Raw genomic sequence first — 26,728 nt, forward strand, 5'->3', positions numbered from 1 at the left:
GATAGTTAGAGTTTCAGTACTGATCCAGGAAAAGGAATGAGAGTGAGCAGTACGGCTATATACTTAATCAGTAGGCCATGTGGGTGTATAAAAAGGAGACAAAAACTCACACGTACACAGTTGTTTACATCACATTTACGCAAGTCCCCTTAAGTTTGTGATAGAAAGTTTGTATGAGGCGCTGATCGTTAGGTTGACATTGCTGACAATCAGATGATAGTCATATGATAATCAGTATTCTTGTAGGGTTTTTCACGACAGCAATGTAAAAGTCATTAAGACGATAATTGGTGACCAACCCTACAAGAAACGCTGATAGTTTTACTAATACACTCAAACTTGTAATTGACAATGCTGATCCTGCGATGACGTAAACATTGATACTCAAATTTATGTATGTTCCTTTGTTCGCTCACGCATGTCAGCATGTTCCCAACGACAGCCTATAATCATGAAAAAGGACACAAACTGGGAAAGCTTCGGACACCTGGTACAGAACAAAAGAACATACAGCAGATACCATTATGCATGTGAGTCAGATACATAATTCTCAACGGAATTTTATGTATGCGAAAACAGTTTATCCGATATAATCATGTTGTCACTAGTGACTGTCATATCACAATCAAATGATTATCACGGTTGTTTTGTTATTTTTTAAATTCCACCATTTTCAACCGACGAAGACCATATAAAAAATAAGTTTAAAAAATAAAAAAGATAGCATTTCAAAGCTCCATGCTAAAAGAAAAAAAATCGAAAATAATACTAAAAAATACCAAAAGCTGTCGGAATGTATGGGGCGCACTCAAAAAATTGATACGCGAAAAATAATAGTGGTTAATGGTGATTCATTTTTAAATGTGTTTCCGCATGAGGAAAGCGCTCTTCTGTTGTTTTATTTTCTGAATTTAAATTGAACATTCTGAACTCGAATTCTTATAAAACTATTTATTTTAAACAAATAAGAAACACGTATGCTTTTATCACGTACAAAATTAAAAATGTAATGAAATAAAGTAAATAAAAAGCAAAAAGCATTGTTTCATTTTTGGCGGAATATATCAATGGTCATTTATGATAGTATAACAGTCAAACCTGATATCTACAGTAAACTATCATTTATGACACTTTTTGATAGTTAGTGTCAGCACTGATCCAGGAAAATGAATGAGAGTGAGCAGTACGGCTATATACTTAATCAGTAGGCCATGTTGGTGTATAAGAAGGAGACAAAAACTCAAACGTACACAGTTGTTTACATCACATTTGCGCAAGTCCCCTTAAGTTTGTGATAGAAAGTTTGTATGAGGCGCTGATCGTTAGGTTGATATTGCTGACAATCAGATGATAGTCAGTATTCTTGTAGGGAAGTTATTGGTAACGATTAAGTAATCGATTAGGTAACGGGTACCTGTCTTGTAGGGCGGCGTTTTTCGCCCTAACACAAATAAAGCTGTAGTCATTGGTGCCGTATGTCGTATCGCTGTATCCGTATCCCTAACGTAATCAGCTGTTTATCGTTACGACGGTGAACCAAAACCCAATTGGTTGGCTACGATATGGTTACGACCTTAGCGGCACCAATAATCGATTGCATTGATTCTCAAATTGGTCGAATCAGCTGTTATAAGGTTACCGATAAAGCACCAATGTCTGCAGCATAAAGCTGGAGACATTGGTGCTTTATCGGTAACCGTATCGGTAACCTTTTAACAGCTGATTCGACCAACCTTATGAGTATCAATGCAATCGATTATTGGTGCCGCTAAGGTCGTAACCATATCGTAGCCAACCAATTGGGTTTTGGTTCACCGTCGTAACGATAAACAGCTGATTACGTTAGGGATACGGATACAGCGATACGACATACGGCACCAATGACTCCAGCTTAAGCATGCGTTGCGACAATGTAAAGCATGTGTGCAAACGTCAAATCGAAATTTCACGCAGAACAAAAATTTGAAATCGAGTTAGGTTTTCACGCAGCAAATTCAATTTGAGTTGCTCTCATACAAGTTGTATGTGCATGAGGCATTTTTGACAGAAAATGACTTGCGTGCGTTTATATTAGGTTGGCTTTTTAATATTCATTTATTTAGTTACATATATTTACGTAACCAAAGTTGTGCTTGAGTCTTAAGCTAGAAATAGTTATCGGGGTCGTTTACCACTGTACTGATCATAGAACTTTGTTTAATAGTAAACAGGTGTGGAAATGTGCATACATAATGGTACATGTAAAATATGTACCTAATTTTAATAAGATTATGATGGTAGGGAATTTTGTTTCCCATATACATACCTACATACATTTGTATGTATGTAAGTTGTATGGAAAAATTTTGTTTTGATATCTTTTGGCTTGTATAAACATCTAATTGGTCACCATTAAAAAAAATATTTTTACATGTTCCGAGCGAGATTTCTCAAGTGCAGGTAATATTGTTAAGCATGTGTGCAAACGTCAAATCGAAATTTCACGCAGAACAAAAATTGGAAATCGAGTTAGGTTTTCACGCAGCAAATTCAATTTGAGTTGCTCTCATACAAGTTGTATGTGCATGAGACATTTTTGACAGAAAATGACTTGCGTGCGTTTATATTAGGTTGGCTTTTTAATATTCATTTATTTAGTTACATATATTTACGTAACCAAAGTTGTGCTTGAGTCTTAAGCTAGAAACAGTTATCGGGGTCGTTTACCACTGTACTGATTATAGAACTTTGTTTATTAGTAAACAGGTGTGGAAATGTTCATACATAATGGTACATGTAAAATATTTTTTTTTTTTTTGTATATATATATTTGCAATCTATTCATAGAACAATAAGCCAGCGAGGTCAATAATAATACAGTGACAAATGTACAACGTACATATACATATGATAACATATACATATTTAGATGTAGAGAAAGAAAGAATCAATTAATTAGTAGTTTGATTATTATGTTTTACTTTTTTTTTTTTTTTTGTTTTTCGTTTTTTTTTTAGTTAGTTTCTAAACGGTAGGTCTAGAACATGATGTCTTTTAAGCCTTATGATTTCGTTGGTTTCATCTAATAACGTAATAGCCAGCAGGTTGTCATGATAGCTGATTCTGCGTAGGTATGCTGCACTGAATCTATTAATTTCATTTTTTATAAACGGAATATTTAGATCTGAATGGATGGCTTTATTTGTGATGAACCAGGGCGCATTTGTGATCAATCTTAAGGTTTTAGACTGATATCTTTGTAATATTTCTATATTTGAATTTGATGTTGTACCCCAAAGCTGTATGCCATAAGTCCATACTGGTTTTAATATAGCTTTATATAATAAGAGTTTAGTCTCGAGATATAGAGGTGAATTATATAATATAGTTTTTTAGTTTTAGTTTTTAGCTGCGTTCTTTTGGCTTGAATATGACATTTCCATGTTAGCCGCTTGTCTAAATGCAAGCCTAAATATTTGACGCTGTCACGTTTTGGAATGGTATTACCATAAATACGACAAGGGGGCAGTCATTTCGCCTTAATGTGAATAACACATGCACAGATTTATTTGAGTTGACCTTCATTTTCCAACGGTCTAACCAGGACTGGATCTCATTTAGTTCCTTCTGGACTAGGTTGGAAGCTTCGATTGGAGATACATTGGACGCTAGTATAGCCGTGTCATCAGCATATGTAGCAATAAATACATTTTCAGTTTCTGGCATGTCGGATGTAAAAATTGTGTAAAGGACTGGTCCGAGAACGCTTCCCTGAGGTACGTCTGCTTTAATGTATGTTATGGTAGAGGTATCATCATTAACTTTTGCATAATAGGATCTATTAGCAAGATACGACTTTAGAATCAGATAAATTGGTGAGAGGAATAATTCTTTAATTTTATATAGCAAGCCATAGTGCCAAACTTTATCAAATGCTTGTTGTATATCCAAAAACACAGCTGAACAGTATTCTTTTCGTTCAAAAGAGTCAACAATGAAATTTACAACTTGGTGGCATTGCTCAGGTGTACCATGATATCGCCGAAAACCAAATTGATGGTCAGGTATTATATTATTTTCTTTAAGTATTGGCGAGATTCTACGTAAAAATATTCTCTCAAATATTTTTGAGAACAGTGTCAATAAACTGATGGGCCTATATGAGGTTATTTCGTTTTCTGGTTTGTTAGGCTGGGGGACCATCACAATTTCTGCACATTTCCACTGCGTAGGGAAATGACTTAACCTTAATATAGAATTGTATATTAGTGTCAAAAACATTATACCTTTTTTTGGTAAGCACTTGGCTACTTTAGCATCAATTTTGTCGTATCCTGGAGACTTATTTTTGCCAAGCTTTTCGATTTCAATACGAATTTCTTTAGGTGTTATATGTTTGATAGGCAACGATAATTGACATGGAGCATCAAGAAACTGAAGAATATCGGTTTCGTTGTCATGACTGGTTGTATAGGGTGTGAATGTTGTTTCCACGTGTTTGGCATATGCATCTGCCTTGCTTTTATCAGATCTACACCATACATCATTACAGTCCTTTATAGGTACATTTCTCTTTTTTGGGCGTTTCAGGTATCTCGTAGCTTTCCATATTTTGTAATCATCATTAATATTGTCATTTAAGTTTTCAATATAATCTGAGATCGATTTGTTTCTGAATTAAAATATGTAAAATATGTACCTAATTTTAATAAGATTAAGATGGTAGGGATTTTTGTTTCCCATATACATACCTACATACATATGTATGTATGTAAGTTGTATGGAAAAATTTTGTTTTGATATCTTTTGGTCACCATTAAAAAAATATTTTTACATGTTCCGAGCGAGATTTCTCAAGTGCAGGTAATATTGTTAAGCCTTCAAGAAGTAAACTTAAACCATATCTTGTATCAGCTTTAATATTTTTAAATAAAAAAAAATTAATATTTACACAGATTTTAGAACCAAGTCATCATTTACATATATATAAATAAGAAAATCAGCTTTATATGACACTGAAATGAGTAATTAAGCTGAAATTGTTTTTATTGTATGTATATAAAAGAAATAAATAAAAGAAATTTTATCATGAAATTAAAAAAAATTGTTCACTTTGAATGTATGTATGAATGTATGTATGTATATGGGAAACAAAAATCCCTACCATATTAATCTTATTAAAATTAGGTACAATATTTTACATGTACCACTATGTATGAACATTTCCACACCCGTTTACTAATAAACAAAGTTCTATGATCAGTACAGCAGTAAACGACCCCGATAACTATTTCTAGCTCAAGACTCAAGCACAACTTTGGTCACGTAAATATATGTAACTAAATAAAAGAATATTAACAAAGCAACTCCAAACAAACAAAAATATATGCACATATGCATCTATACACACATAAATATATGTACGTATACATATATGTGCATGCTCATCTGCACAAGCGATGAGCGTAACATAAACGTAATGTCTTTATTTTACTATCCTAAAAATAAGGAAAGGAATTCGAATAAATGAAAGCGAATAAACGAATAAGAAATTCGAATAAATATTATTCGGATTACGAATACCTGGCGAATAAAAGAGTTTATTATTCGAATAATTTGTATTCGAATAGTCCCACCCCTACATCTTAGGTCCTCGGATGTGGGGCATATTCAACCAGATATCTGTTGTGATGCCCAGGTTTCTGTATATTCAACAGAAACTCTTTGTACGCATTTCATTTCACTCCCTAATGGAGACTACTCTCGCCTGATTGTGTGCATGGTGTTTTGTGGACATAAGACAGCCCGTAGCGATTCTGAGAGCAGTGCTTTGTTAGGACTGCATTTTCATCCAATCAGTAGGCCCTAGGCTCGGCAACCATATCGGGGACGCGTAGCATGCAAGCGAGCGGCCAATTGCTTTGTTTTTCCCTCATGGTCAAGTGTCATTGGATTCTGATGTGTATTCCAAGTTTCAAGCTCTCCGGGAAGTACCTCAAAAAAAGATTGCAAGATTTTCCAGTTTTGTATGGAAATTGGGATAAAAACGTCAAACGAAACTAATATAAAGAAGTAAACGCCGAAAAATTACCCCGGACCGCTTCGATACCGGGCGTGGGATCCATAGAACATACTTTCTTGACTTATTTTGTTTTGTTGAATTTCCGACAGGGTGGATAAATGATATATATTGGAACGATTTTCCGTCATCCCTTGTCAAATTTGGATTTGAGACAAACCGGTTTCGGCGTTGCGCCATCACCAGTGTCGATTTTTGTTCTTCGAACGACAAGGGATGACGGAAAATCGTTTCAATATACATCACAACTTTCTTCTTTCGGATTCGCAGTCCTGGCTTCAAAATGCGTCTTTCGACGCTTTTAGTGATATTTTTGGACGTAAGCAAAGTGAAAAATTGTTTTTTTTTTTCATATATCAATCGACAATTTTCAATAAAAACTTTGATGTGACCCCCATGTTAAACGGGATCGCCTGTGTAAAGAATTATAATGATTTGTTTTCTAAATCTTACGCATTTCGGTTCGCAACTTTGAAATCACAAACAGTGCATCTATACGGCATGCCGGTATGTGTATACGAGTGTTGCTTCAATCCACGATTAAATTCTTTGCCACATACTTTACATTTTTGCTTGACTCCAGCGTGTTGTTGTAGGTGATAGGTTAGGTGTACTTTGATTTTAAAACGCCGGTCACATAAATGACAGGCATATGGCTCCTCCCCGGTATGCACACGCATATGCACTTTAAGTTCATATGAACCAACAAATCGTTTAGTACATAGAGTACATTGATGCTTGCGATTTAAATGTAAGTATTTATGATTCCAAAGTTGAGCGTTACTTCTGTATGAATTTCCACATATCTCACATTTAAATTTACGCTCTGGATTATGTATATTTGCCATATGGGTTTTCAAATATTGTGCATCCAGTATTTTTTTGCATATTGGACATTTCTCCCGTTCCGTCATTGAGCTCTGATGTATTTTCTGTTCATGTGTTTTAACATGAGCTGAGTTTTTAAATTTACGTGCTGCAAAATTAAAATAACATTTCGTACATTTACAAACATGCCTAGCCGTTAGGGCGAAATATGTATGAACACGTGTAATATACTCACGGCAATAAGCACATAGAAATTTCTTTCCATTTTTTTCATTTTCCGATGGTACTTCTTGCTGTTTTCTGGCATCATCCAAGATCTCTAATTGGTCTGGAGTATTGATATCAATTTGTAAACCGGATAAGCTTTTTTTGACCTCATGGCATTTTGTTGAAGGTTCTTTTAAAGTAGTTAATGTTTTATTATGGATACGTTTCATATGTGCTTTGTAAACATTCTTTTTTTCAAAACTCAAAGAACAAATTGCACAGTCAAATTTATGTTCACGTTTATGTTCAGCTAAATCATAGATTGAGCTGAAAATTTTTTGACAACGTTCACATTGTAATGGATTATCTTCTCTACGAAGCACACGCTTTGGAGGGAAATATTTTTTATAAACAAAAGGATGTCTGATTCGTAGATGTTTAATGAGCTCATCAATACGCATAGTGTAAGAGTTCTTACACCAAGGGCAGGACATATCAGAATCACTATCGTGTACAAGTTTGTTATGTATATCCATTTCATCTGGCAATTCAAAGATTTTGAAACATATATGACATAAGATGGTATCTGTAAAAAGGGATATTAAATAAATTAAATGTGAAAAATAAAGTACATAATTTTTACCTTTATGAAGATCAAAGACATGACGTTTTAATTCACCTTTCTTGCTACTTTTAAAATCACAGAAACCACATTTAAATTTTTGCTTGGCTTTTATTACGTGATTATTAGTATTGTCTTCATTATCAGTATGCGATGGCCCCTCGTTGACATTCTCCAACATGTCATTAGTTAGTCCACCCTTGGTTACTTCTTTCAGTATATTTAAATCACTTGTTTTTGTACCAACACTTCGCCTCTCATATCCTGATGCAGATAATTGATCAATTATATGTGTATCGTCAATATCCTGTTAAATAATTAAAGCAGACATTTTGTAGTTTCTAAATGTATGAAATTTTGCCTTTGTACCTCATATACTTCAGTGAACTCATCTTTTGTTGGGGGAGACGGTATATCAAATGTAGCGCATTCAATACCCTAATAAAATTATGAAATATTATAATAGGTTTATAGCTTCACCCCTTATTCACAAATAATACAAAAATTTATAAACTTCTTAAGATAACATTTCAATACAAATTTCTAATTGCAAGAGCTTATTAAAATTTTATTTTTTATGAATAAGAGGGTTATGGTATGTCTTGTACATCTAGCACTTTGGATAGCTCAGCACCAGAAGGGTAGTCTGTTTCTATTTTCGGCGGTGTGGCTAATGGGTGAACCAAGGAAACTGCTTCAGTATTCTAACAAAAAAAAATGTTTTGAATTAGTTTTTAATTTATTAATCCAATTTCTTTTGTACCTCAACCACTTCAGGCTGTTCAACAGAATCACTAACCAAATCTGTTTCAATTTTTGTTAATACCAAAGTTTTTCTCAGCTCTTCATCCGACCTATGCGCTTGTTGCCTAAAATTGTATGCCTGTTGTAGACTTTGAATACAATTCATACATAAAATATTCGGAAGAGCATCTTTGGCCGTAGCTTTCAGCTGCGTACAATAATTAAACTGTTCGTACAAGGTTTTCCCTTCAGATGGTGGAACGAAACTCATGTCCAATGAATCTTCACAGTTGAAACTAGCACAGGCACGGCATTGCATTTTGCAAACTTATTTAAAAATGATAATAGATCATGTGTCATCAGTGGATCATGTAATAAAGTAAACAACTCTCACTTTCAAAACAGGAGATGGTGCTTCAACTGAGACGTTAGCTTTTCGATACTTTCGGCAGTCGATAACGATATTTTGAAATTCATTGGACGCATTCAGCGAACACTAATTTTATTGAAACGTTGCATACATGTTGAACATGAATTGAATGACAATTTTTTTTTTGTTTTTTTTGGTTTAAATCAGGGATGCACCTTAACGTTAAGCTAATCGTTTATCAAAAAATTTCCACCGTTTCCGTTCAAACACTTCGAAATATTATCGATAAAGAAATTACCAAGATAAATTGTATCTCGTTTTTAAGCGAAACGAAAAGCTTTCGTTAACGTTAAAAACGTTAACAAAAACGTGATACTTTATGTTTGAATTGTGCTGGCAATGCTATAGCCATGATGAAGCCGTAAGATGGTAACAACGAGCGCACATACACACACAAACTCCATGTAATTTGTTTGTGTAATTCGTTGGTGGTAATGTTAAAAATACTCTGAGAAATGTTCGTACTGTCAAAATTCATGAGAAAAGTTGCAATCAGCTTGGCTAATGCTTTCACCTTTAATGACTCCGCCATCAGTCAGCTTTGCCAGCATAGCTTGAAAATAATAATCAACATAAACGATTTGATTTCGTTTTGATATGGCAGAAAACGAAACGAAATCATTTCGTTAATTTGATGTTCTTAACGTTAATAAACGAAACGAAATGACTTTGTTTCGTTTACTAACGTTAATTATCGTAACGATATGATATCGGTTCGTTGGTTAAGCATGCCTGGTTTAAATCATTCCCGCACCGTGGCTAGGGAGGTCGATTATAAATCGAAGTATTTGGCCCATTCAATGAATTAAAGCGTCATCACCAATTGAAGTCCGTTCACCCTAGGCGACGCGACACGTACCGACACGTTCCACAAAATATTCGCGGCATTTTTGCCTAATTGGCCAACTTGGTCGTGTCATGTCGCTCTAAAATAATTAGGTAGGTCCTAGGTACTAGTCATCACACTCCTCACCAATCTAGGGCGTTGATCAGATAATTAAATAAAAGCGTTGGACCAAATGAACCTTAATAAGGTTATGCTACGCCTCACAGTTTTAGAAATTTCACGCGTCCAACGCTTTTACTTAATTGTCTGATTAACGCCCTAGATCGATGGGGAGTGTGATGACTAGTACCTAGGACCTACCTAATTATTTTCTAGCTTTTAGTATTATTATTACTTCATGTAAGTCTTGTTTTCAATAAAACCGTTTAACTAAAATTTTTTTTTAAATTATGTTATTTATTATCTAGATGGATTGTAGATACGATAACAGCTGGATTTTGTTTACCCAACAAACATGGGAAAAATATTTCTCCAGCGAAGTATATATCTAGTCCGGAGGTGATATTCAACATCATTATTAATTTATTCTTAAACGAAATAGTTCTGAATTGATATCCAACTTCATACTCCAATCACTATCCAACCTTTGAGGAATTTTGTAAAACTTAGAGTTTTCGAGTTGATCTCCAACGTTATTATCATTATAAAATTATTATCCAAACTTTGAGAGATTTTGGGAAATTTACAGTGCCTTTAATGGGGGTGTTTGCGCCTTGCACTCACCGGCGTCACCCCAAACCGTCGACTCGTAGGTGTTTTTTACACCCTCCCTCCCTCATGTAGGGGCGGAGCCTCCTCGTGGTGGCACCTGGTAACGCTTCGGCGGCTAATTTGAGCGGCGACCTTTCTTCCCACCCCCCTCAACCCTATCTTCCTTTCTTCTTCCTCTTCCTTTTTCTCTCCCCTTCTCCTTAATGGGCTGGATCGAGGTGTGGGGGGGGGGGGGGGGGGGGGGGGGGGGGGGTAGGGCGGTCGGCTATAGGGCCAAGGGCCAATGTAGGCAGGAAAGGGCTGAGGGAAAATCCAGCCTTGGTATACCAAAGGCCGGTACCTCTCGGGGAGGGGCCACCGACAGGGAGGCCCTTGGGGCGGCTGCCGCCCATCTCGTAGCCACCAGCACGGCTGCCACTCGGCGTCAAGCGTCTGGCGGTTTGGCTGCTGGGGGCTCCAGGGGTGTGGGGGTGGCCGGCTATAGGGTCAATGGAGTCAAAAAGCCCAGTCATCAGGACAAGCGGTGGGCTGCCCGGATCCTGCGTAGGAATGCCTCCTCGCCGATAAGGGAGAGGGAAGTTTCCGCGGAGGACTGGGTGAAGGCTCAGCACGACCTTACTTGGGCGAAGAAGATGTTGCCGGAGCCCAGGCTGCACTGGGTCGAGAGCGATGAAGCCTCGAAGCGCCAGCGGTCTATGGATGAATCTAACCCTACGGCGCCGAAAAGAGCCAAGACGCAGGGAGGCTGGACTCGGTCTTTTGCCGAAATAGCCAAGGATCGGCGGATCATTGGTGTTATTGACGAGAGCAGTGAAGATGGCAGGATCCCGAAACAGCAGTGGAAGTGGATTGAGGCAGCGCTCGCTACTGTGGCCGTTAAGGTCAAAAAAGATAACCCTGGTCCGCCGCCTTCTTATACCGATGCGGGGTGGTTCCAGGGCAATATCAAACTAATTGCGTGTGACGACGTCAGGTCGGCGAAGCTTTACAAAGCCGCCGTCTCGCTGATAGGGGAGGTGTATACGGGCGCGCGCCTCAAGGTAGTGGAAGCGTGTGATATCCCCTCACGACCAAGGGCGAGAGCCTGGGTTCCAGTGACGCCAACGGACCCCGCTGATATCCTGGAGCTGCTCCAGGAGTACAACCCGGGTCTACCGACCCAAAACTGGAAGGTGGTTAACGTGGAGAAGACTGAACGGGCAACGATGCAGATAGTCCTGCTGCTCGACAGCACAATCGTCGAAGCGTTGAAAAGGCAGGATTTCAGGGTAAGCTACGGCTTCAAAAATATAAGCCTTAAGGTTTATAAGGCTGACGTTGAAGCCTTGGTAAACCTTTCGTCTCGTACGGAGGTGGCTGAACTCCTCCCAGTGAAGACGAGATGGAGGTAGACAAGGGCGAAGAAGCTGGTGGCTACGCTTCGTCAGGCTCGAGCGGAAGCTTGGCTCTCAGAGGGTTGTACTCTGAGGGTCAGCTTCTGGAGGATGGCGATTCGGACGTGACGCTCACGGAGGAGAGCACAAACAAACAGTGATCCGGGTCCTCCAAATAAACCTGCATCACTGCAAAGCAGCATCAGCTGCACTCCTACTGCACCTGTCTTCAGGTGCGGTAGACATCGTACTAGTCCAGGAGCCGTGGATCGCTGGCAATAGGATCTGTGCCTACGGACAACAACGTATAAGCTTTATAACGCTCAGGAAAAGGGTAAGCCTCGCACATGTATATTGGCTAAATCTACTCTTAATGTTTTTCTTCTACCCAATTATAGAGATGGGGATCTGACAGCGGTCAGCGTCGAGGTGCTAGGGAGGAGCTTTAAACTTGCCTCCTGAATAGTCAAAAGCCTTTTTTTGACTTTGCAGCTTAATTTGTTGTTGCTGCAATGATATGTATTGGAGCTTGTGTTCTAATGCCTTTTAACAGTTCACTTGCTCTCACTTAGCACCCTTTTCACCGAACATAAATAAGAACGCGACCGCTCGATTGCTATACAAGTACTAACTTTTATTGAATTCATGAAATGCAGAATAGGATATGTGTTTATAAGGAGAGCAAAAATGTATGGTTTACAGTAATTAGTTTTTGTACATAAAAAATAGTCATGATAAGTATAGAATAATGTATGATACTACGTATGTATATTAGGGTGACCCAACATCTGCCCCCGTTGAAAGAAGTTTCAAGCAGGACCAATGCAATTTTGTGGATGGGACGCCTTATTATGCCCATAGATGTCTGCACATCAACTACTCGAACGCGCTTGTCCTTGCCGGGAATGGCAGCTACGATTCTGCCTGTTATCCAACGCTGCGGAGGCACATTATCTTCGTGAATGATCACTAGGGAATCGACGTGAACGTTTGGTTGATCTCGAACCCATTTATTGCGTGAATGCAGTTCGCTTAAATATTCGCGCGACCACTGTCGCCAAAAGTGATGCTTAACTGCGCTAATGCGCTTCCATCGGTCTATGTTGTGTAGCTCTTTATTTGTTTCCTCATTTCGCTCCGGGATTGCTTTTAATGAGCTGCCAATTATGAAGTGAGCAGGCGTTAGAGCCTCGTAATCATTTGGGTCGCTGGAAAGTGGCGTGAGTGGCCTAGAATTGAGAATGGCTTCTATCTCTATAACTGCCGTTGTCAGTTCCTCATATGTGAGACGCGCATTACCCAGCGTTCGGTTTAGGTGCCCTTTCGCTGATTTTACTGCGGCTTCCCATAGGCCACGGAAGTGTGGTGCTCTGGGAGGAATGAATTTGAAGTTTAAAAATTCGTTTGAGCAAAAATGTGTAATTTTGTTTTTTGTGTTAGGATCGAATAAAAATTGCTTCAGCTCACTCAGTTTACGATCAGCGCCAACGAAGTTTGTGGCATTGTCACAAAATATGTCTGTTGGCAAACCTCTTCTGCCTATCATTCGTTTAAGCGCTGCAATGAATGCGTCTGTTGACAAGTCTGAGACGACTTCGATATGTACTGCCTTTGACCAAAGACAGACAAATATAGATATGTACGTTTTGTATGGAGTTTTCCCTCTAATTCGTAGATACGTGCTAACAGGGCCGCAAAAGTCAACAGCACATCGAGAGAAGGGTCGGCAGGGCGTGAGCCTTTCGTCGGGGAGGTTTCCCATCATTTGTTGCAGCAGCTTTGGACGATATCTCACACAGTGTATACACGACCGAACAACCCGACGAGCAGCATCTCTAGCATTGATGACCCAAAACCTGAGGCGAATGAGAGCAACTAGAGCTTTGGGTCCGGCATGAAAATTTGTAATGTGTAAATGGCGCACTAAGCATTCAACAAAGTGACATTTGCTTGGTAAAAGTACAGGATGTCGCTGTGTGTGTGGCAGAGATGTCAATTCGAGTCGGCCGCCCACTTTAAGAAAGTTAAAGCCACAAGTGTCGCTCATGAACGGGTTTAGAAATTTGAGCGAATTTTCAGCTGGTTTGCCTTTCTTAGCGCAACATATATCTTCTGAAAAATATTGTTGTTGAATATTCCAAATTATGCAACAAAGCGCGGTTTCAATTTCTTGCGGTGATAAATTTGGAGTGTCGATGATATTTTTGCTTGCTTTATTGGTTTTTCTATAAAACCGGAACATCCATGCAATGACACGTACACCAGTCATATGCATGCTATATTTTGCGATACCTTCAATGATGTAGTTCGACTTCTCAGCGGCGAAAAATATAGCTTTGCGTTTTTCTTTGATGATTTCATCCATGTCAGGGCAGGATTGCGAGTTTTCAGGCAAAAATTCTGAGCAACGTTTTAAAAATGGTGGTCCCGAGTACCATATAGATTTTTGGAGCTCTGATACTGTGCAGCCCCTGGACACAATGTCTGCAGGATTATGTTGCGTCGGTACGTGTCTCCAATGGCAATTACTAGTTAACTCTTGTATCTCAGATACACGGTTGCCAACGAAGGCTGATAAAGTGGAGGAATGCATACGTAGCCAATGTAAGACAATTTGCGAATCTGTCCATAAGTAAACTACCAAATCTTGATCAACGAATATATGTCTGACCTTTGAAACTAGTTGTGCGAGCAATTGCGCTCCACAGAGTTCAAGCTTTGGTAGCGATTTTTTCTTTGTTGGAGCCATACGAGATTTGGCTGTTATCAATCTTGTTGTGGCATTACCATTTTTATCCTCGGCACGAACATAGACACAACATCCATAGGCGCGAATGGAAGAATCGCAAAAACCGTGAAGCTGAGTTGACAAAACAGTAGTTTGTAAACAATAGCGCGGGACCTGCAATAATGACAACGAAGAGAATTCTTTGAGCAAGTTTTGCCAGGCACAATGGAGATTTTGGGGCACCGATTCGTCCCAATTTAGCTTGAGTAACCATAACTCTTGTAAGATGATTTTCGCTGTAACAAGCAGCGGAGCAAGGAGACCGAGAGGATCGAAAAGCGACGATGCTAGTTACAATATATTGCGTTTTGTCTACTTGTCCGACTTTAGAACCCTGGGCAAAAACGAAAATAAAAAAATATCATTATGTTGGTCCCAAGTAATGCCGAGTGCGTTGGTTATTTGAGCCGTTGATGTTGAGCTCATTCATTGTTTGGTCATCTACGAATGACTCAACATTCGAGTGCCCTTTAGCGAGCTTCATGCCGCCCTCTTCTAAAATAGTAGTAACTTCAAATTTTATTTGTGATAGTTCTTCTAAAGTATTGGCTCCACACAAGAAGTCGTCGACGTAGAAAGACGATTTGATTCTTTCTGCACCCAAGGGAAATTGACTAGTGTAGATGTCTGTTAAGTAGTTCAAACTTCTTACCGCAAGATATGGAGCAGCTGCTGTGCCATATGTCACAGTATTAAGTTGATATGTGGCCACATTTTCGTGCTCTGAGTAACGCCATAAAATATATTGAAAGCACCGGTCTTGTTCATCGACGCTGATCTGCCTGTCCATCTTAACGATGTCGGCAGTAATAACGTAGCGATGTATGCGAAAATTTTAGTAACAGCGTGAACAGATCCTGTTGTATAGTTGGGCCTACCATTAAAATTTCGTTGAGTGACTTCTGTGTAGATGTTCTACAGGACAGTGATATTATGGTTTTTTACAGCGGTCATATGGCCGAGCTCCTCGTACTCACGCATAAAACTAACGTACTGCGCCTTTGTTTCTGGTGAACGTGCCAATTGACGTTCTAGCGCGATGAACCTACGCACAGCTATTTATCTTGAATTTCCAAGAGACTGTGGACTTTCTTTAAAGGGTAAACGAAAAATTACTCGGCCTGTGGTGCTGCGTGAAACGGTTTGTATGTAAAATGATTCACAACTAGCCTGCTCATCAGATAGCGTAGAAGGTGACGGTATTGCATCCAATTTCCAAAGCTTCTCAAGATGTTGATTTATTGACTCTTCGCAGGAAAGCAAACATGTCCGCGAGGATGAGGATATTTGCGAGCCATTGTACTTCCCCGACACTACCCAACCCAGCAACGTTTTTTGGTAAATTAACGCCTAGTTTTATTTGACCTACAGATAACATATCAAAAAATGTCTCCGTACCAGGCAACAAATCTATGCGATTAGATTTAAAGAAATTTTCATCAGCTAGCGTGGTATTTTCTGGCAAATTCCAAGGTGAAATGTCTATCTCAGTCTCTGGCTGGTACGGTATGTGTGAAGTCACACAAAATGTTAAGGGCAGCTGGTAGTTAGTGAAGCTAGATTTAATGATAGTTGAAGTTTTGTGCTTAATTTTTGTGCTTGATTCCCCAATGCTTAAAATATGAACATTGTGCTTCTTACGTGGCAAGTGAAGTTTTTGTGCGAAACCATCGGTGATAAGATTGACTTGCGAACAAGAATCGAGTAGTGCTCTACCCACTTGCGTCCCGAACGAGAACAACAGCCGTAGCGAGAATCACGGAGTCTTGCGATGGTGTTTCAAGGTGGGTGTGAACCGCAGCCGATGTAGAATTCTGAGTTGATGCCGAGAGTGGTTGAGTTGATGATACGGGCGAAGCCAAAGATGATGATGAAATTGGAGTAGGCGATACCTTTGAGCGATGAAGCATCGTGTGGTGAGCCCGGCCACAAACCTTGCATTTGAATGCCGATGAGCAGTGGGTAACCTTTTGGTTTTTCGAGAGGCAGTTTATACAAAGGGAAAGTCTTTTCGCATTGCTGAAACGATCAGCAATACTCATATCGTTGAATCGTTGACAGCCACCTCCGAGAATATGTTCAGTGCTTGCACAGAGAATACATGCGCGATTGGTACAGGTAAAGGAATAGTTTTGTTTTGTCGACTGCTGCTTACTACCCCTTTTATTTATTTATTTAGTCTAGTAACAAATGTTTATTACAGACACTTATGACTAAATTACATAGACCAGCTTATATTAAGCTATGGAGAACACTAGCAAAAAGAATTTATGTTATTACATATTAAGTAATTTTTTAGTTTAAGTTGAAGAGCGTATTTTGAGTCGGAGAAATCAATATCCAAAACACTTGAGAAGCAATTAATTTCTGATAGGGCTCTGTTAATAGGCGCTTTTGAGTTATAAACAGTTCTACTCAGCCCTATGAAAACGATTTTAAAGTGGCGGAGGTTTCTACAGGGAGTATTTAAGCATAGTATTTCAAGAAGCAGCGCGCAGTCAATTTTGCCCGTGAAAAGATCGAAAATGAACAACGAGGCCAAAAGAATTCTGCGACTGTTTAGGGATAGTAAGGATATTAGTTGGCATCGGGACTCATAAGACGGGATCGGTTCAGAGAAACGTAATGAAATAAGCGCGAAGCGCATAAAGATTTTTGGAACCCGCTCCAGGCGGTTGATGTGAACTGCGTGGTAGGGCCGCCAAATGAAAGCCGCATACTCAGGTTTGGACCGCACAAAGGACGTATATAAAACTTTGAGTGTGTAGGGGTCAGAGAAGTTTGCGGAGTGGCGTCTGACAAAAGCAAGCATTGAAAGCGCCTTAGAAATTGTGAAGCTGACGTGAGTGTTAAAATTAAACTTTGAGTCGAAGTATACCCCCAAGTCTTTAACTTCAGGAGTCGTACGAAGAAAGGTTTCTGCAATATGATAGGAGGTATGAAGCGGCCTCAGCAGTTTACCATACGTCACAGTGTGGCACTTACTTATATAAAGGAAAAGACGGTTCTTAACACACCAGATATAAAGCTTATTAATCTCAGATTGAAGAACAACGACATCATTATAACAACTGATCTCAGAATAGATCTTGAGATCATCAGCATAAAGCAGAAATTTGGTAGATGAGAAGCAAGAGCTAATGTCATTAATGAACAAGATAAATAGTAAAGGGCCCAGAATACTGCCCTGTGGCACTCCAGAGGTGGCCCAAAATGGTTTCGAATAAACACCGTCAATATTTACAACATTACTTCTGTTGTGCAGGTAAGATATAATCCACTGTAGGAACGTAGAGTGGAACCTATAACAAGCTAATTTCGCAATTAAAATTTTATGAGAAATTTTATCGAATGCCTTGGAGTAGTCTAGGTATATTGTATCAACCTGAAAACCCCGCCTAAATGCCGCGTAGCAATCCTCAGAAAACACAGCGAGGTTCGTTAATGTGGATCTGGCCGGGACAAAACCATGTTGATTGGCGCAAATCAGGTGTTTAATACTAAAATAAAGCTTGTCATTGACAACACATTCGAAAAGCTTCAAATTTGTAGACAATTTGGAAATAGGCCTGTAATTAGAACAGTTACTTTTGTTGCCAGACTTAAAAATGGGAGTGACGGATGCTTGTTTCCAGTCATCAATAAAAATACTCGATGCCAATGATTTATTGAATATAATCATTAACGGTCGTACTAGCGAAGGACAATTTTTCAATAGAATAACTGAAAGATTGTCACCATCAGTTCTGGAGGAATTTTTAAGTTTTTTAATCCCCTCAACTATGTCTGCCTCAGTGAGAGTAAGTGACCCAAAATTATTAGCGGAGGGAAACTTAATTAACAGGCTTATTGTCAAGCTTACCTGCTGTTTATACAGTAGAATTCGAAGACTCGATGCTCTCAAGAAACTGACAGCGTCTTTCAAGCACCTTAGCGCAGTCGTTCCAGGTTGGCAACTTTATAAAATCTAGCGACTTTTTTTCAGTGCCATCATCCACCTTTTGCATAACAATATATATCACCATGGCATTAAAAATATCTGTGTCCGTGCCTAGAGATTGCAAGGAATCACGGAGTGCAGAGATGTTGTCAATAAGACTACGAAGTTGAATGCAATTTTGTTTCTTTGTGTGCGGGAGTTCGAAGAGTTTCTATATTTTCCATGAAAATGAGCGTTTTATTGTCATAGCGCGATTTCAACCTATCGAGTGCCTTTTTGTAATTTTCGTTGCTTACCTGGAATACCTTCACCGTTTCCAATGCTTGCCCTTGCAAGCAATTCCGAAGGTGGTTGAATTTTTCGATGTTGGAAAGGCCAAGCTCACGATCAATTATTTGATTAAACGAAGTGATGACATTTTTATACTCTGAGTACTTTCCAGTAAATGTAGGCAATTTTAACACCCGCAACTTGGAGTTATAAGTAGGAATCACAACCTGCTTTTCTCCCAATATGCTGCTATTCAAATCCTCACCCAATTGTTCTTGAATAGCAATTTTAACGCCTACATACAAATCTTCCAACTCACCTCTCATGTTATCATCGGGCTCTAGCTTTTCTATTTGTATTTGGTAACTCATGAGTTGAGTGAAATAAGACTCCAGTATTCCTAAGCGACACTTCAACTCAATAGTTTCTAAGCCTTTCCCTTCTCCTTTACCATTAGTCTCGATAATTGTTTTAATACGCGAAATATTTTTTTTTGTGTTGGCTCGTTGCTGCTTGAGTGTGTCCGTCATTCCAATGATGTTTGAGCGAGACTTTGCGAAAAATACAACAACTAGAATGGTGGTGCGATACCTTCAACAAAAGAAACGTAGGCTGAGAATCGTACGGAGAAAAAAATATTGTGATGCAGCAAAAACTACAATATACTCCTATTGAAATGCTAGCAAAGGCGCATCAGAAGAGTTGGCGTAAGGTGCGATGACGTCACTTGCGACAGATGTATGACTTTAGTTATTTGCAAAGAGCAAATGAGCAAATAGAATTTACCGGTAACGGTTCGAGAATCGAACTAAGTTCACGTGAAGGTGAAAAGGGTCGCGACTGTATTTAACCGAGCGACTGTGATAAAAAACGCATATATGTATGTGCGTGCACTTTATGCGAGTATGTATGATTAAATCAATGTTACACAAATTATTTATTGTTTATTTTTATTTTAAAGAACACTAGGCCCCACGTTGGGCGCCAAAATGAATAGTCAAAAGCCTTTTTTTGACTTTGCAGCTTAATTTTTTGTTGCTGCAATGATATGTATTGGAGCTTGTATTCTAATGCCTTTTAACAGTTCACTTGCTCTCACTTAGCACCTTTTTCACCGAACATAAATAAGAACGCGACCGCTCGATTGCTATACAAGTACTAACTTTTATTGAATTCATGAAGTGCAGAATAGGATATGTGTTTATAAGGAGAGCAAAAATGTATGGTTTAGAGTAATTAGTTTTTGTACATAAAAAATAGTCATGATAAGTATAGAATAATGTATGCATACTACGTATGTATATTAGGGTGACCCAACACCTCCTTCTACCTAGCGCACGATCACCAAGGCTCATTACCACCGGATAATATCAGGCATTTCGTGAGAGCGGCAAATCCACGAAGCGATTTCATCCTACTGTTGTTGTTGTTGTTGTAGCAATGCTTCGCCCCACCTAACAGCCGCGACCGATCACAATGTTTATAGGTTGTCTTAGGCTCAATTACGTACCAGTATCATGGAGGGAAGTCAACGTGGTCTTTATTCTTTTCTGCTTAAAGCGCTCGAAAGACTTCTAGTGGACCACATCAGGAGGAGGATTGAGCCGTCGCTTCTTTCGCAACCTCATGGAATCAGAAGGTCACCAAGTGATCGCGTATGCAGATGATATCTGCGTCACCATGCGGGGGAAATTTCCGCAAACTCTTTGCAACCTAATGGAAGGGGCACTATCCAAAATTTCGCACTGGGCCACAGCCACAGGCTTGGAAGTCAACCCGGATAAAACCGAGCTTGTCCTTCACGAGGAGGTACAAAGTACCAAATCTAACACCGCCAAGAATTGGGGGTACGTTTTTAGCGTTTAGCGATCGAGTCAAGTATTTGGGAGTAATTCTGGATAGGAAGCTATTATGGAGTGACCATATAGTGGAGCGATGCAAGAAGGCAGCAGCAGCGCTGTTCACCTGCAAGAGGGCAATTGGCAGCTCCTGGGGATTCTCCCCCAAGGTGACATACTGGATTTATACAGCCATTGTGTGCCCGATTCTTCTTTATGGTGCCTTGGTCTGGTGGCCGCACTAGCTAAAACTACCTATCTTAAAACGCTACAAAAGGTGCAACGGAGTTCGGAGCTCTGCATCACCGGGGCTCTCGGCTCCACTCCATCTGAAGCACTCAACACAATGCTATACCTTCCACCTCTTGGCCTGGTGGCGAAGGAAATAGCGGTCATCGCCGCTCTACGCATAAAGGAAACAGGTCTCTGGTCAAATGGATCTAGTGGACACGCAACAATCCTGGGCACGAACGCCCCAGTCCAAATACCGGTGCGCACTGACTACTGCACGCCAAAAAACGTCTTCGTTAAAAACTATAGTATATATATACCATCGCGACAGGACTGGAATACCAGACAACATACGGTACCGGGTGCCATCAACATATTCACGGATGATTCTAAGCTTGACGGGAAGGTGGGAGCAGGCCTCTTTTCGCCGGATCTGGGTCTAGAGGTCTTTTTTCGCCTACCAGATTACTGTAGTGTTTACCAAGCGGAAATGCTGACAATACACAGGGCTGTGAACCATCTCGGGTCTATGCCTAAGGATGGTAAACGGGTGTTTATTTTCTCAGACAGCCAGGCCGCATGAAAGGCCGCGGACTCATTCGTCGACAACGCAAAGTCGGTCACTGAATGCCGCAGATCTCTTAACGAGATGGCTCAGCACTTCAGTATCAGCCTTATATGGGTACCTGGGCACAGGGATATTGAAGGCAATTGCAGAGCAGACGAGCTGGCCAGAAGAGGCACCACCGACCATATCCTTCCGGGAAATGATTTGGTAGGTATACCCATGGCCACTTTCAGGCTTCGTGTGAACACAAGTACTATAAGAATAGCAAATGGACTATGGTCAGCCATATCATCGTGTGAGACATCCAGGCAAACCTGGCCCTCATATGACAAGAGGCGCACAGAAGCGCTTCTGATTTTTAAAAAAATCAGTTCTATCGTCCCTGATAAGGGTTCTAACAGGGCATTGCTTAATAGGCACGCATGGTGCTAGAATGGCGGTAACGACCTTCGACTATTGTCGCAGCTGCAGATGTACAGAAGAAGAAGATAGCGTCCAGCACCTTCTCTGTCACTGTCCAGCGCTTAGTAGGCGTAGGATGGCTATCCTTGGTAAACCTTTTCTAAATGACCTCGCTGAGGTCTCTTGCTATGAAGTAAAGGCTCTAGCAAAATTTATAATTTCCACGAGGTGATTTGACCCGCTTTAGGCAGGGTAGGGGTCCTCTTTGAGACCGTATAGGGTATTACAATGGGCCCACTGGTGGCCTAAGTAGTGAGCTGTTACCATAGTGTCCAGCTCAGCCCTTGCAACCTAACCTATAGTTCTCAAATGAATATCCAACACATTTCTCCAGTTGATATCCTACATTGGATATCGAGTTGAGATGGAGTTGAAAAAAATCGCCAAGGTGGTACCACCAAAACCAGCAGCGGTTTATTGTGAGAAATAAACACCTGGTAGATACCAGTAATGAACTCTAATTCATCAAAAATAAAGTATATATATTTTATTTATTTTCGTGAAAATACTATAGTATGGAATCTTACATTTGAGTACAGTTAGAGAACCACAAGCCACTTTTCAATTTTATAGCATTTTTTGCTTTATAAAAAATTCCCTCTTTTGCTGAGTATGCTATGATTCCCGAATTCAGCCACTGTTTCGAAACAACTCTTAAGATTTGAGAAGTATGCTAGTTATCAACATGCGCTCTAATGGTACTCAAGCCCAAATGCTTAATGGGTATATTCGACGCCAATTCGAACGAACGCAAATAACTGATAGGTTAACTAGAGTTTAACCCTGCCAGATCGGCCGCTTAAGCTCAGCTTAAAATTCACTTAAGGTAGACTGAAAAACTGCAGAATAAGTTTAAGCGTGGTTTAACTGACAAATTGAGTTGAACTTGTACTGAAAAACCGGGCCTAAGTCCCTAGGCGAGTATTCTTATTTGCTTAAGTAATATTAAAAATTCCAATTAGATTTTAAAAGAAATTGTTTTGCGCTTAATTATTTTAGTTGGAATAATCGGTGTCTTGCATTACATCATCCGCATTTTCTAAACCTAATCTTGCCCGAGATTCTCGGCCAGTGTTCGCTTTGAAAATATCTGATAATTCAGTCTCCGTTAAAGTTTTGCTATGAATACGTAATAGATGTTCTTTAAACCTGTAAAACGTAACACATTTAAGAGTGATTTAGCATATACACACATATGAACATTATTAAGAAATATTTTCATTTATTATCTTACTTTAATCGCTTCACACATCCATAGTCGCACCAACGACATCTATATGGCATTCCAGTATGTGTATACGAATGAGTTTTCAATTTTGCAATACTGTTAAACTCTTTTCCACATACATTACAGTCCCGCTTTATTCCAGCATGTTTTTGTAGATGATAAGTTAACAAACCTTTGATTTTAAAACGTCGTTCACATAGATGACACGCATATGGCTCTTCTCCGGTGTGCATTCGCATGTGTACTTTAAGCTCAGACGCACATATAAAACGCTTATTACACACAGTACATGGATATTTGCGGTTCAAATGTTTGCGACTTTTATGATTTGAAAGAAGAGCGTATGTTTTAAATAAATCACCGCATAGTTCACAATCGAATGTAGGTTCTGACGTATGCATACTTGTTATGTGTGTATTCAAATATCTTGCAACAACTTCTTTTTGACATATTGGGCATGTCTTGCGCAGGGACTTTTCTCCTAGGTGAATTGTCTGTTCATGTATGCTGGCATATCTTCGTTTTGTAAATTCACGCGCTAATAAAAACATGAAAAATAATAATTAGCTATATATAAAAAACCAGGTGAGAATGTATTGTTCACTCACGACAGTAAGAACATATATAATTCTTCTCCTTATTTGATCCTTTGGAATTTTGTTTTTCTTGTTCTCCTAATCTACACTCTTCTCCTTCAACTAACTTCGTTGATTCTTCTACATCCTCGAAGCTCGCCTTCTGCCCACCGGTTTCATTCAATGAGCCTTGAGGTATACCATTTTTAGAATGGGAAACGCCTTCTTTATGTTTAGTTTGCATATGTTTTCGCAGATTTTCTTTTAGTTTATATTGTATTTTACAAATAGGACAATCAAATTGCATATTAATTTGGCGATTTCCAGTATAATGTGTTCCAATGCTAGATACTATTTGATGATGTATACGTTTCATATGAGCTTTGTAACCAAAGAATTTTTTAAAGCTCATTGAACACATTGGACAATCATATGTATGTTCCTGTATATGATCAGCTAACTCATTAATTGATGGGAAGAACTTTGGACAACGTTCACATTGAAAGGGATCATCTTCTTTACGGCAGAGCACTCTCAAGCGGGGAAAATATTTTGAATAATTACATTTATGATTTTTTTCTAGATGTTTTGCGAGTATATCTTTTCGCATAAGATTTGAGTTCTTACACCATGGGCAGCACATATCAATATCAGTTTCATGAACTAGTTTTTTATGCATTTGCGTTTCTCCCGGGAATTCAAATACTTTACAGCATTCTTCACATAGGATTGCATCTGTTCATAAACTGTTATATTTATATCAGTTTAGTATTTGAATTCGTCGATATTACCTTTATGTTCGGCAAAAATATGATTTTTCAATTCAGCTTTTCTCCGCCCCTTATAAACACAGATGTCACATTTAAAAGATTTCTTGCGTCTCACTTTATTATTATTATCATTAGTATCGTTTATGTTGTCATCAGAATGCTCTTCGTTGGACTCCTCTAACATATCGTCAGAAAGTTCAAGCTTTATTTCGTCTTTAAGCATATTTAATGGATCGATTGTAGGTGCACTATCATTATCCTTATAAAGAAAAGAATAAAAGATAGTAATGTCTTAATTTATATGCAATATTAGTTTGTACCTTCGATCCTTCACCCTGATCCGTAGTTTCATAAAGCAATAGAGATTCATTTTTCGTTGGCTCAGAATCATAATATTTATCGACTTCAGTGTCCTAATAAAAAGAGATGTATTGAGTTTTCGTTTTGAATACATGCATAGATGTGTATATTTGACCTGTGACACATTAGCATGCTCAGGATCAACAAATGCAGTTTCTATTTTCGGCGACACATATAGTAGGTGGAACGGAGAAGCGGTTTCTGTATTCTAATAATGAGACGTATTTAATTTGTTTTTAATAAAAATAGAATAGACTGTTTAAACCTGTACGCCTGCAGACTGACCAAAAGGAGGATCACAAAGCGCTGCTGCTTTATTTTGTGCTAATACCAAAGACTTTTTTAGTTCTTCGTCAGACTTACGCGCTTCTTGCCTGAAATCGTATGCCTGTTGCAAAAGTTTAGCGCAATTCATACACAAAATTTTAGGAAGATTATCAAAAGTGGTGGCTTTCAATTGCGTACAATCATTAAAGTAGTCGTACAAGGTTTTCCCATCAGTCGGAATAACATATCCCATGTCCATTGACGTTTCGCAACCGGACCTCCTACAGGCACGGCACTGCATTGTGTCGCAGGACTTATAACTTTATCAACAATAATGTCAGGAAAAGTTTAAAACTCAATTACTTAAGAGAATGAAATTAACTATCACCTGTCATAAAGTCCTAAAATGCAAACTTAAACTAAGGATGGCAGAGCTGTAATCGACTTTCAGCGAAAATTGGCCTTTTCCTTCAAACTATCGACACTAATCGACTTTAAATTTTAAGGGCCAATTAAACTTTCTTAATTATTAGTGATTTTGGGCCAGAGTATAGTTTTTATTAATTTTTCCAAAAGGAGCTTTTCGGCCGATAAATAAAAAGACAAAAACTTTTGTTTTTTCTTATTCTCCTACGCGTTTCGATGTTTTTTATAACATCTTCATCAGGGAGTCTGGTTTATTCTAATAAAACATAAAACGAAAAAACAAACATTAAAAAGTTATTAATAACTAACATCAAGCAATAACATATTTTCCAACAGTTCACTTAAATTTAACATAATACAATAACATTTGAACTGCAATTTAGTCTTTAGACGTAACATTTAACATAAAACGTTTACCTTTAACATAAAATGTTTCCTTTTTACATGTAACATTTATTAACAAAAACGTTCATTCAACAACATACATATATATACAAACTAGCACAATTAAAATTTTCGACTGCGTCCATTGCCTCGTCCATTGCATTTGATGGCAGTTGTGTATGCGCCGTTTATATTATTTACGTCTTCTTTGAAGTTTACCGTATTCTCTATTTTTTGTTGTATGTGTAACCCTTCGAGTGTTAGTCGCGTGCTCTCTCTCCTCTCTATATCTAAAATCTTAACATTATCGAAGTCCGCTGTATGGCATTTGTTGGTTAGGTGCTCAGCAATAGCAGTAGTCGTTTTCATATTTTTCGCATCTGATTTGTGCTCACTAATTCGGATGCCCAATGATCTCTTCGTTGTACCAATATAAACTTTTTCGCACACTTCTCCTTCCTTTCCGTTGCATTTTATTTCGTAGACTACATCGTGTTGTTGTTCCTTGTTAATTTTGTCTTTTGTTTGTGTAAATATTTTATTTAGTGTTTGGTTTGGTTTATGTGCTAATGTTATGTTGTTGTTTCGCATAAAATTTTCCATTGATTTGTTGTCCGTTAGTCCTGGTATGTATGTTACACCTGTATATAGTCTCTTATTGTTTTCATTATTCAAATTTGCATTGTTGGTTACATTGTTAGTGCTGATTGTTTTTATTGTTGCCAGCCATGTGTCTATTAATTTATTAGGGTACGCATTTTTGTATAAAATATTTTTAATTTTTCGGTTGTTTTCAGTTAT

The 26,728-nt window shown here is 38.7% G+C and overlaps 1 protein-coding gene across 1 annotated transcript in view; it reads right to left on the reverse strand.

Annotated features, from left to right (window-relative positions):
- LOC137248775 (uncharacterized) overlaps positions 1-25,516 on the reverse strand; it is a 48,358-nt gene extending 22,842 nt beyond the window's left edge. Inside the window, exons 1-16 of the mRNA XM_067779677.1 lie at positions 25,116-25,516; positions 24,966-25,058; positions 24,811-24,903; positions 24,512-24,749; positions 23,754-24,455; positions 23,152-23,683; positions 22,916-23,066; positions 18,845-19,369; positions 13,677-14,722; positions 12,676-13,190; positions 8,479-8,786; positions 8,324-8,419; positions 8,085-8,153; positions 7,737-8,022; positions 7,122-7,679; positions 6,512-7,034 (exon numbers count right to left, since the gene is read on the reverse strand). Coding sequence (XP_067635778.1) covers positions 6,512-7,034; positions 7,122-7,679; positions 7,737-8,022; positions 8,085-8,153; positions 8,324-8,419; positions 8,479-8,786; positions 12,676-13,190; positions 13,677-14,722; positions 18,845-19,369; positions 22,916-23,066; positions 23,152-23,683; positions 23,754-24,455; positions 24,512-24,749; positions 24,811-24,903; positions 24,966-25,058; positions 25,116-25,418 — 6,038 coding nt within the window. The 5' untranslated portion in view covers positions 25,419-25,516. The remainder of the gene's footprint in view (positions 1-6,511; positions 7,035-7,121; positions 7,680-7,736; positions 8,023-8,084; positions 8,154-8,323; positions 8,420-8,478; positions 8,787-12,675; positions 13,191-13,676; positions 14,723-18,844; positions 19,370-22,915; positions 23,067-23,151; positions 23,684-23,753; positions 24,456-24,511; positions 24,750-24,810; positions 24,904-24,965; positions 25,059-25,115) is intronic.
- Between the last annotated feature and the right edge of the window lie 1,212 nt (positions 25,517-26,728).

Source organism: Eurosta solidaginis, chromosome 4, assembly GCF_040869045.1.
Source record: "Eurosta solidaginis isolate ZX-2024a chromosome 4, ASM4086904v1, whole genome shotgun sequence".
In the NCBI taxonomy this organism is placed as follows: Eukaryota; Metazoa; Arthropoda; class Insecta; order Diptera; family Tephritidae; genus Eurosta; species Eurosta solidaginis.